This window comes from Alnus glutinosa, chromosome 11 (genome assembly GCF_958979055.1).
Source record: "Alnus glutinosa chromosome 11, dhAlnGlut1.1, whole genome shotgun sequence".
Taxonomy (NCBI): Eukaryota; Viridiplantae; Streptophyta; class Magnoliopsida; order Fagales; family Betulaceae; genus Alnus; species Alnus glutinosa.
Genome location: NC_084896.1, coordinates 25,418,339 through 25,430,895, shown reverse-complemented (window position 1 = coordinate 25,430,895; position 12,557 = coordinate 25,418,339). Strand labels below are relative to the sequence as shown.

At 34.2% G+C, this 12,557-nt stretch overlaps 1 protein-coding gene, 1 long non-coding RNA gene and 1 other non-coding gene across 3 annotated transcripts; all 3 read left to right on the top strand.

Moving 5' to 3' along the window:
• The first annotated feature begins 208 nt into the window (after positions 1 to 208).
• Positions 209 to 3,736, top strand: LOC133881791 (leucine-rich repeat extensin-like protein 3). The gene is made up of 7 exons (XM_062320825.1): positions 209 to 384; positions 482 to 586; positions 719 to 845; positions 942 to 1,013; positions 2,635 to 2,680; positions 2,802 to 3,153; positions 3,236 to 3,736. Exons 1-7 carry the CDS (start codon positions 258 to 260, stop codon positions 3,271 to 3,273), a joined length of 867 nt encoding a protein of 288 aa, XP_062176809.1. The 5' UTR covers positions 209 to 257; the 3' UTR covers positions 3,274 to 3,736.
• A 1,217-nt stretch (positions 3,737 to 4,953) lies between these two features.
• LOC133882250 (uncharacterized) lies at positions 4,954 to 7,982 on the top strand. The gene is made up of 4 exons (XR_009902647.1): positions 4,954 to 5,751; positions 5,954 to 6,014; positions 7,419 to 7,711; positions 7,793 to 7,982. It is a non-coding gene; the product is annotated as an uncharacterized LOC133882250 (long non-coding RNA).
• LOC133882961 (U6 spliceosomal RNA) lies at positions 5,663 to 5,763 on the top strand. Its single transcript, XR_009902777.1, has one exon. It is a non-coding gene; the product is annotated as a U6 spliceosomal RNA (small nuclear RNA).
• Positions 7,983 to 12,557: the final 4,575 nt, after the last annotated feature.

The window sequence follows — 12,557 nt, the reverse complement described above, 5'->3', positions numbered from 1 at the left end:
AAAATATATATATTGCTATTTAATTTGAAAAAAAAACATGTTATTTAATTGATATGTGCTTTCTCAATCGGTTAGGGACCACCTCTCATAAAACAAAAGTCACTAATTTGAATCACCTCTCGTTCTCCTGCGTGGACATGTGTGTATATATATATATTCTCAAAGAAAAAATAGGACAAAACGCGGAATTAGATTATTCAAGGAACCATTTCAAAAAAAGACGAAAAAGATTTTTCCCGGAACCTGTCCGGGGCTGTATGTATAAAAAGAAGATAGGGAGACCAATAACGGAGGGTCAATACATCATCCAATTCCATATCAATCGCAGCCTTTACTCTTCTATGTCGATTACTGGTATTCAAGGCCAGCTTCTTGAGATCACTGGTAAATAGTTTCTTTCTATTCCTTATATAACTAATAACCAAAGAAAGAACATATATTTATGTCCCTCTTGTTCATCTTGGATTTTCGTTTGGGGCAGTTGTTGGGTGCAACAAGTTGAAGGATACCGAGTGGATCTCACGGCAGGACCCGTACGTGTGCCTCGAATATGGTAGCACCAAGTTCCGCACCAGGACTTGCACTGGTTTGTGCCCAATTTCTCTCTCAGATCTCAAACAAACATGTTCTCTACGTTTTTTTTTTAATCTGTTTATTTTCTTTCTAGACTGCTATAAGATCCTATTCTGAGCCAGGGTCATTTTTTCTTGGTGTATAGATGGTAATAAGAATCCGACGTTCCAGGAGAAGTTCGTGTTTACGTTAATCGAAGGTCTTAGGGAGATAAATGTCTCCGTTTGGAACAGCAATACCCTTTCATCCGACGTCTTCATCGGCGGTGGAAAGTAATTGCATTTTTTAAATGATTTTGTGTGTTTTTTAGACCCTTTTGGACAAATTTTAATGGGCTGGTTTTGATTTTGGTATTTGTTGGGTGATAGGGTTCAATTGCTGAAGGTGCTTTCTCAGGGTTTCGACGACACCGCCTGGACGCTTCAGACTAAAACTGGCAGGTAAATACAATTATAAACTAACCCTATTAGGCTTATAATTTGTTTTTGATAATCAAGTGGCTGTAGGGGTTTAGGTTTGCAAAAATTGACAGTGTTTGTACAGTTGTGATCTTTTGCGAGTACTTTCACTTGTTTTAGTTGAGGATGGGCTTTGGTTGGGTTAATTTACTGCCCTGTCTTTTTCTTTTCTTTTCAAAATTACCTAACAAGGGGTCAAGTGTATTTGCCGTTACACATAAAACTGTGTGGATGCATTGTTACAATGCTCAAACCTTACCTTAATTTTTGTCCTAATTCGAAAGCATGTTCCCAGAAAGGTTTTATATTTATGTAGATTGTATATGATCTACTTTTCATATATTTATTCTACTCTGGTCCCACCCTTTATCTTTCCATGTTTTCACTTGAGGCAAGGCCCTAGGACCATTATATGTCAAAATTAATATGCTCTATGCTTATACACAAGACTGAAACATTTAATCACTGTTTAGCTAACTCCTAGCTCTCTTTAGTTCATCTTTTCTTTTCTTAGTTAATACTTCGAGGTGAAGAGGCTGCTTTTATTTGCACCATGCATGCATCGGCTAATGGTCTTGACACAAAAAGAGCCAATTTCTTCTCCTTCTGGAGAAGGACATGGCTCTTGTCAAATATGTTGGGTCAAAGCCATAGTATGCATTAATGACATTGACCTATTGCTTTTAAGTTCTTAAACTGTGAGATATAATACTTTAACCATGCACCTTATTGGATTTTAATGGTCTTTCAATTGGGTCTGGGACTATGAGTTCTTTAAGTTTCTTTGTTAGGCATTGAAAGACTCCCTGCAGATTCAGGAGAATTTTAGAAGCAGAGACATTATAGATTATTTAAGCACCTTTCATGTTAATGGTGAACATTGGAATGCATGTATTGGCACCCTTAGCACAAATGAATTGCTGCAAGTGGAATAGAGTTCTTTTCTTTTGTGCCTTTTGTTTTTATGGAGAAATATGTGCATTTTATCTGATTGTAAGGTTCATTATCATGCTCCTGGATTCTAAGTAAATTTATTTTTATAGGAATTGTGATTAATTGACTTTTTGTGTATGATGTTGTCCGTGGCACCTGATACCAACATTCTTTTTTCATGAGTAATCTAACAGTTCAAGGTGTAAACTGTATTGAGTATTCACTAATTGTTTGCAATTATTTATAAATTAATTGTCTTTGTTAATAGTGATGGAGGCATTTAAAAAATCAAAAAGAAAAGAGGGAAAGGAAATAAAATAGAAAATATTAGAGGAGCCTTTCCTTTGTTAGCTAGTATGTTAAATGCATCCTTCTCTGCCAAAGGTTGAGTTATTGTTTGAGCATGAAACTATATTGTCTACATCCCTTCTAGGATTAGAATTGTACAGTTAGACTACGGTTGAATAGGAGGAGAGTTCAGGTAGGCATGATTTCAATCCTAAAGGTTCTTACAATACTTTCTATTATTTTCCTGAGTTAATAGTAGTCCCTGCCCATATCACCATGTTTGACCTTCCTAACAAACTCGTAAACAATAATATATAGTGGTTAATACCCTTTTTCATCGACCAATTTTGGTGACTGTAACACACATTTTTCTCTATTGCAGATATGCAGGAGAAGTGCGACTAATATTACATTATTCTAATGCCCTAGTAAGTTAAATTGCTACATCATTACAGTACTATGGGTGATTATTGAATAGCGTTTCCTTCTATTAATTCATGAAGGTAATTGTTATGACGGGAGTTGAATAATTCTATTCAATTATTGCAGAAACCTGCAACGAGTTTTGCTCCGTCGGCACCGCCATATGTAACGAAGCCTATGCCCCAAGTCCCTTTGTATTATAACTCCACACCTACAACTGCTGCTCCTTACGCACCTCCGGCCTACCCAGCTCCATCTCCCTACTCTTCGTACCCACCTAATTCAGCAGGGTATCCACCATCTCTGTACTCTGCTCCACCTCCAGCTGCCTATCCTCCCCCACCTTACCCACCAACATCAGCTTATCCTCCACCTCCATATCCACCACCTCCACAAAGCTCATCCTATTATCCACCACCGCCACAAAGCTCATCCTATTATCCACCACCGCCACAAAGCTCATCCTATTATCCTCCAGGTAACTTTCGTTTAGGTGCATACTTTCTGCTGCTAATTTTTAATTCGTCACTGGTACTAAATTTCTGTTTGTTTTGAATCAGGTCCTTATCCAGGTATGTATCCTCCACCACCATACTGAAAGGGTATGGAAATGTAAGAAGTAGACACCTAAAGTTGAATTTTTAGCTGTGGTTGTGGATTCTTTTGAAGTTCACTACAAAGAGAAAGAAGTGTGAATTGTTTCTGTAGTGAATTAAAATCTAGTCAGGGGAATTAAAATGCGAGTTTCATTTGGTACTTGTGAATTAGAAGGTTTGGTAACAGGTTTTAATGATTTTTCTTTTAATGTAGATAGATATTTTGTCCAAAGTGTTTGACTCTCTCTCACCTTTTTTCGGTGAGGCACATGATGTCTTATGCCGATGTTTATGTTAAAGAGTATATGAAGACAATTGTAGATTGTATTGTACTTAAGAAATTTTTATGGCAGAGACAGCTAGAATGAATGTAATTGCCTCCTTGAACAAATTTATTGGCACTTCATGGTATTGGCCTATTGGGTACTCTTGAATAAAAGGTAATATGCGAGTTTCATGATTCTAGTGTTCCTCCGAATTGTGGGATTGTGGGAAAGCACTCCCTCAAGGAAAGGAAAGGGATTGAAAGATGGTATAGCCTCACCTGCATTGCTTTTTCTATACAAAACAATAGGGACCATGACACGAACAACACAGAGGCATACTTGATCTGTGCTACTATGCTTGTGGCCTTCAGAGTGATAAACCCTGGCACATAGCCGAATATGGTGTACGCACTGCCCATTAATGGTGGCTAACAAAGGGGGAAGCTAAGGGTTATCTTTTTGTACTTTACAAAATAAGTTTCACAAATTATTTTTTAAAATTTATATTCTCAACTTCATTCCTATATAGTGAAGTAAGATTTTCACACGAAAAATAAATTTAAAGAGTTGTTCCACGATAATTTGGATATGGGAAAAAAATAAAAATAAAATAAGAATATGTCACAGTCCATAAATTCCACAGAGGTACAATAATAAGAAGAATTTCTCTTACTAAAAAGTATTTTAGATCAATTAATTGTGTATGGAATGGTAAAAACAACACTGTCCGGTGCTCCACGTAAAAAATGTAGGAAAAATGGGGAAGTGGGCAAGTGAGTGACGGAGTGGTCTTTGTAATGGGTTTATTTTATTTTATTTTATTTTTTTTTTGGAGAAAGTAATGGGTTTATTTGTTTCCAAGGATTTTATGAAATTTTGTATTGGTTATAAATTTGTAAGATCATGATCCAAATTGTGGATTCTCAAATTAGAGAATTTATGTCGTTTTTAAGCATCAAAACGCTTGAAAAATACTACTTATATGTCATGTTATAGTTGAGAATTGAATATATTTTCACCAGATTCTTATTCTTTATGTTGTTAAAAAGCTCCGAGTCAAATTATCTTTTGATTTTTTGAAGAAAAAGCAGTTTTGCAAAATGGAGAAAAAAAAACACTTTGGAGGAAAAAAAATTCCTGATTGTCTTTGATAATACACCTCTTGTTTTAGTAGGTGATATTTTTCAAACATTTTAATGCCTCGAAAAGAACTTAAATTTCATAATTTAAGATATTACGGGCATGTTTAGGTGATTATTATTTTTCAAATACTATTTTTTAATTTTTTAAATTCTACTCAAATTTTATTCAAATTTTTTTAATTTTATCTCACATTTTTTAAACCATTCAAATATAATTTTAAAAAGTAAATTCTTTTAATATTCATAATTTTTCAAAAAAAACACACGCCCAAAAACAAGCTAAACATTTTCTTTAAAATTGTAGTTTGATCCAAATTGGCAAGGGAATTTTTATTATCATTATTCAGACTCTTCAGGTTCAGCCACGTGTGCCTTGAGCAACTCAAGCTTTTGACTTCTCCCAACGTCTGTTGTCTCTCGAGCAGAACAATATTTTCTTATCTCAACGTCTTCTTCTTCTTCTCATCAAGCCACGTGTCCCTTGTCTTTTAACGAAAGGAGCTATCTCCGCCACTGCTCTCCCCCCAACCTTTTCTTTCTCTGCTTTCAGCTTCTCTATACTTCCCACCTCTTCTTCTCGGAAGAAAGCCCACTGTCATTCCTTGATCACATCACAAGGATGGCTGGGATGAAGACCCATCTCCACTGGGAATTCCTCAGCCTCAGGCGATGTCAGCGTCTCCTCCTCTCTCCGATCTCCGGTGAGGGCCCATGGCGTGTCATTTTTGGATCGTGGCTGGGAAAAGTAGCTCGAGAGTAATTTTAATGAACCTATAGAGGCCCAAATCTCGAACAGACCGAGTGACAATATGACTCGGCTTGGATAGGATAGATAGTATACTTGGGCCAGGCCTAATTTAAGACTTGCACCGGCCCAATTTAAAACGTACAGGTCGCGTTGTCGTTGGGAGCCGACGCGTCCCACATCGCTCAGTTAGAACAGTGAAGATGAGTTTATAATGCAAAGCAGAACATAGGAGTTTGTCCTTCGGGACATCCGATAAAATTGGAACGATACAGAGAAGATTAGCATGGCCCCTGCGCAAGGATGACACGCATAAATCAAGAAATGGTCCAAGTTTTTTTTTCCTTCCTGTCTCTGTGATCTCGAAATTTTTCGCTTTTATGGCTTCCTCCTCTGCCTACTTCGTTCTTTTCGGTTTTTTGTTTTTTATTAAGTAATTGCATTTTTGAAATGTTTTTATGTGTTCTTTGAACCCTTTTCGATCAATTTTAATGGGGTGGTTTTAATTTTGGTTTTTGTTGCTTGTTAGGGTTCAATTGCAGAAGGTGCTTTCTCAGTTTTATGGCACCGCCTGGCCGCTTCACTCGCAGGTAAACTCAATTAAAAACTAACCCTTTTACGCTTATAATATGCTCTTGGTGTTCAAGTGGCTGGAGGGGTTTAGATTTGCAAAAATGGACAGTCTTTGTGCAGTTTGTTGTGATTTTCTCCGACTACTTTCACTTGTTTTAGTTTTGGAAGGGCTTTGGTTGGGTTAATTTACTGCCCTGTTTTTTTCTTTTCTCTCTCAAAACTACAATTTCATAGAAAGAGTTTATATTTGATTGAGTTTCTAGTTCAAGATATAATCCCTTAGCTTTAGTATATAAATGATACAACTTCGAGTCTTTAATCGGTTCAAAGATATATAACCATCACTAAATTGTGCTTCAGCGCCCAAAGGGAAATTTTCTCACTAACTACTCCCCTACTACTAAATCTAGCTTCTTGATGCGCCACCATGTATATTAACATCTGATATATTGGTTCATATTTCATATTTGATCGTTGTTGTCTCTTATGTTTAATGATGCAAACAATCTTTGTCAAACCAATTTGAGCTGTAGAAGCTTGAATTGGCTAAATTTAAATGCGTTTGATCTTTGCTGAAATCTGAAACAAATTTGGGTATCAGTCTGTTCAACTGTTAAAATATTTGTTCTTGAACAAGAAAACCTAGAACAGACTTTTTTTTTTTGATAAGTAAGAAACCTAGAACAGACTTCTAAGTTCTATCTACACTAGGGAGGGGAGATTTAAGAAAAGAGAGAGGATTAACTCACTTTATGTAGCCTGTGGACAAAGAACATTCAATAGAGCAAAAAGAATTTGAGACAAGATAAAACATACTTGTTCAAGTTTGATTGTAGCTTTTTAATTAAAAAGCTTAGGCTTAATTTTTCTTACCTTGATTCGTTTGCATCTACACCTATGTATAACTAGTCCCGTGGTCCGTATATTATGTAAACCTTCTTATGTTTACAAAGAATGATAAAACATTCTTGTACGAGTTTGGTTGTAGCTTATTGAAATAGCTGAGCCTCAATTTCATCTACACTTATCTTGATCACCTATGGAGAAGTAATAACTGGTTTATTTTGTAAACCTTCTTTATATTTACAAAGACTAGTGTTGGAACTGCACCAACAACATTTATGCTATATATGGACTCTATATGTTCCTTTATGTAGCTTTCTTTGGCCTATAAAAGTCTAGACAAGGTTTTGAAATTAGATATCTTCAATGAGCTCAGAAGCTCATTTCAATTCCAAGTTTTGAATTTATCTTTCGGAGCGTAAATCATTTCCAAGCACCAATTAAAAGCCTTTAAGATCATTGTTAATTTCCATAATTTGAACTGTAAATCACGTTTTGTATTGAGTAGCATTCCCTTCTATTAATTAATGAAGGTTATTTTTTCTGAGAAGCTCAATAATTGTATTGAATTTTTGCAGAAACCTGCAACAAAGCTTTGCTCCGTCGGCACTGCCTTATGTAACGCTGCCTATGCCCCAAGTTTCTTTGTATTTTAAACCCCTATCAGCAAATGCTGCTCCTTACGCACCTCTTGCCTAACCAGCTCCATCTCCCTACTCTTCATACCCGCCTAATTTAGCTGGGTATCCACCATCTCCATACTCAGCTTCACCTCCAGCTGCCTATCCTCCCCCACCTTACCCACCAACATCAGCTTATCCTCCTCCTCCATATCCACAACAACCACAAAGCTCATCCTATTATCCTCCAGGTAACATTCGTTTTAGGGGCCTACTTCCTGCTGCTAATATTCAATCCATCACATGTACTAAATTTCCGTGTTTTGAATCAGGTCCTTATCCAGGAATGTATCCTCCGGCCACCACCACACTGAAAGGGCATCTGAAGCTTGTGATTACGGAAATGAAATAAGTAGACATCAAAAGTTGAATCCTATGTGTGGTTGTGTATACATTTGGAAAGTGAATTCTTTCTGCATTGAATTGAAAATTAGGCAAGGGAATAAAATGAGAATTTCATTTGATACTTGTCAATTAAAAGGTTTCATACTGGCTCTCTCTCTCTCTCTCTCTCTCTCTCTCTCTCTCTCTCTCTCTCTCTCTAGGCACCTGATGTCTTATGCTAATGTTTGTGTTAGAATATATGAAGACAATTGCAGATTATAGTTATTTAGAGGTATGTATTATCTTATAGCCTGCAATCTGTCACCTTTAGAGAATGTCATATTGCTGGTGTTCAACTTGTTTGAATCTCTTCGAATCTAATGCCATTTCCATTCTCTTTCTTCCCTCTGCTCTGATGTTGTCCCGTTAGACCTCTTTGGTTCCTGGGTCTACGCCGAGTTGTTTCAGTGTTCAGAAACAACACGATATATCCTAGTTGAATCACAAACATCTAAAATTTCAGTACAAAGGAACAGTGCATGTATCGTTTCATTGTTCAGAAACACTGATGTTGTCCTGTTAGACCTCTTTGTTTCCTGGGTCTACGCCGAGTTGTTTCAGTGTTCAGAAACAACACGATATATCCTAGTTGAATCACAAACATCTAAAATTTCAGTACAAAGGAACAGTGCATGTATCGTTTCATTGTTCAGAAACACTGATGTTGTCCTGTTAGACCTCTTTGGTTCCTGGGTCTACGCCGAGTTGTTTCAGTGTTCAGAAATAACAGGATATCCCAGTCGAATCACAAACATCGATCTAAAGTTTCAGTACAAAAGGAACAGTGCATGTATCGTTTACAATTTACATGACCTTGCAACTCCTACTCTTTCTTTGTACTTCATACATAACCTTTCAGAGTTTCTCAAGAGATGCCAAGCACATTGCGGCAATGCGTGATACTTGTTTGTCGCCTACAATCCTACAATCAGCTGTTTGTTACCAGTCCTGGCCCTTGAAAAGCTTAAATTATTAGAGCACTAGATGGCCGAAAAAACCATGGTAGCCTGATGCCGAGCTTGTAGGTTTTGATTTTTGAAGGTCTTCTCTATTGACCAAACACTAGCTGTCATAGCAGTTGAAGCTGCACAGGAAGTTTTAGGCTACCAATAGGGGCGAGTTGTCACGCACAATAATGACTCACTCTATCAGTACTGCTTCATCTTCAACAATGATCTTACATCGCAAATTTAGGAAGTACAGCTCGTGAACTGGTCCCAAAAGAATCAAAAGATTGTCACAAATTTGGTTGGTTGCAATGGATTTAAATTTATAATTTTAAAATAAGAAATATTGTTTGATATTCTATGAAAATAAGTTGCTTTCAAGAATAATCTCTATTTTATTATTATTATTATTATTATTTTTATATAAAAAAAAATAGAAATAGAACCCAAAGGAATCCTATTAAACACTCTTATTTATATTATCAACTCCATTTCTATCTAGTAAAGTAAGATTTACACGGCAAATAAATTTAAGAAATAATTTCATAAAAAAGTATCGAAGTATCGACAGTTTTAAAAAAAGAGTATTGAACTTTCTAACGTCTTAAACTAAGGTATAAGTTTTTAAACGTTTCAATAAAGGGTAATCTGTTAATATTTACTGTTAAATCCGGACAAAATTTCTAAAACACCCTTGTATTTATTTTTTATAAAATTTTTCAAAAATTAAAGCATGAGTATTTTTATAAATTTCGTTAAATTTTGATCGATACTTAAATCTTAACAATTATTATTATTATTATTTTAAGAATATGTCGCAATCCATAAATTCCACAGGAGTATAAAATGGTGGTTGCTTTTTTTTTTTCTTTCTAAGGAACACATAAGAAGAGAGGAAGGAGACAAAATGGTATTAGAAATATGTATTTTAAATTAATAATTGTGCATGGAATGGCAAAAAAGGGAGGGAAAATGGGAAATGGCCGAGTGAGTGAGTGAGTGACAGGGTGGTCTTAAACATGTGTGCACGTCAAAGGAAAAGCGTACGATTACGGCTTCACTGGCTCAGACTATGCCCTGTCTATCACTCCGCTCGCCCAGTCAAGACGACATCATTTATGACTTTTCAATGAGAGAGTAACACCATGTTTGGTTCCTAGAATAAATCTAGATCTCTTAAATAGAACGGATATTTCAATTTTTTTTATTTATTTATTTATTTATTTTTTTGTATGAGTCTATTTCTTCAAATAATTATTATTTTTCTTTTAGAATAACTATTCTTAGTTATTCCTTTATAAATAGACTACACTTTTCAGAAAAAAAAGCTTATTATTTTCTATTCTTCTCATTTTTAATTTAATTTATGAAAAAAAAAACGGAACCTACATTACATTTATGGCTGACCGACCATCCATTGTTTTCATGGGTGGTTCACTGGTCTCGACCACACCCTGACTTTTTTTATTTTTTATTTATTTATATATATATATATATATATATATATATATATATATATATATATATATATATATATATATATAATTTGATTTTTTCAAAAATAAATAAATAAATAATGTGGAGAGTTTTTAGTAATTTTCATTTAATTCCAATAAAATGCAAGTGTTGTCAACTTGTCACCAAACTAAAGAGTATGAATAATTATTTCATTTTATTATTTTTCATTTTAAGTAATAACTATTTTATTTTCGGTTGAAATGCTCATTTTGCAAACCAAACGAGACATAAGAGTCAATCTTCTCCGCTTGGCTCTACTACTTGCTCTCAGAGAAGTGTGTGGACGCTCCTGCTTTGCTTATTGGGGGCCAGTATTTCAAATTTTGAAGCCCAATGAGGCTGCGCGTGGTTCACAAGCGCGAGGGAGATGGTGTGGATGCGATTCACTCTCTCCTCCGGCTATTTCTTTAGGGTGTGTTTAGGATTGCGATTTCGTAGAGAATATGTGCGATTTTAAACCAAATCGTTGAATATAAATCGTTTGGAAACTGCTATTTTAAAAATTGCGATTTGAAAACTTAGAAAATTTGCTTTTTCAAATCCCAGGTAAGATTGTGTTTTTTTTGAAAATATAGAATTTTAAAAGGTTAATTTGCGATTTTAAAGGCTAAACTACATTTTTAAAAATCAAAATTTTCAATCGTACATTTTAAAATCGTTATTTTAAAACATACTTTTTGAAATCCAAACGAACCCTTAGTATGTTCAGTCCCATGTACATGTTGGGTTGTCTTTATTAATCATCAAGAATTTTTAGAATTTTGACTATCAAATCCATTTCTTTGATTTTTAATTAAATAATAACAATTTTATTGCCTCAAAATATATATATATATATATATATCAATTCTATATTACAATAACTTAATAATTTAATTTAATTTAAAAATAACTATTGAGATTTAAGAAAACCTATATAGTCGAATATCTTTAGAATTTTAAAATATTTTTAATTTGAATACTTGAATTTTTTCACCTTTTTTTTTTTTTTTTTTTTTTTTTTCCTTACTTGACTAGGAATAATCTTACGTAAAAATCAATTGACATGAAGTTTAAAAAATCAATCAGAAAAACAATTATCCCTTTAATAATGGGATCAATTTTCACTATGAATTTCCTCTTTGTATTAATACTAAACTCATCTAACTGAAAAAGTGATTGAACAACTAAATTTTTATTTAGTCAAGTAAATTTTATAAATAGACTCTTACACTCATCCATTAAAAAATCCTAATCCAGATGGGTGAGAGATCATGTCTAGAGTTTCAATAAATAGGCCCAATTTGGCCTAAGTATTCCCTTACAAACAAAATACATGGATAATGGTGTAATATTCTAACATTTGGGTCAAAGGCTCAAAGCAACTGCTTTCCTTTTCAGCTAAAATTTAAAAAAGATGAACGAATAACTAGGCAAACACCCGATTTGCCAACACATTCTTTAGTTGTTTACCTGTTTTCTAATTTTATTTCTTATTAAATTATCTTTACCCTTTTTATATTAGCCAACTTGGTGGCCACTCATATTGATATTTCTAAGAGACTAATGTTAGGTCTAGTACAATTTTTATTATAAATTAACTTATTTGTCAACCAAAACTAGGATTTGTCAATTTAATTTAGTTAGCTGTCCACTTGTTTATACAATTTTAATTATTTCATGAATTATAGATTGTCGCCTCAATTTATAAGGAAATTGTAGGCTTATTGAAACTAAGAAAAATGTTAAACCTACAACTTATTGACACGTGCCAGTATATGATTAGAAAATGTTAATTTTTTTTGGTAGTTGACGTGCCGGAATAGAATCAGAAATTCAAGGGCCCAAAGCATGAAGATAAATAACTTCGCCACCTATGGTCGAGCAGTAGTATAGAAGCTTATCTTCTTTCTCGTACTATTTTTTCTCAATTGTTTTGGAAAAAGCAAAATTAGTCTCTATGGTCAATAGAGTTTTAAGGAATATGCAAAAAAATATTTAGTCTCAATAGTTAAATTCTATTAAAATGTTGAATAGATTCCGTTCTGTGCCACGTTAGCACCAATAAAATGATGACACATGTCACTCTTTAATAAAAGAAATATAAATATATAAAACTAATTTTTTATTATTTTTTTTGGTTTCCTTTTAGTGATTTATGAGAAGCTAAAAACTAATAATAGTTATCAAATAACAATTAATTTCCTAC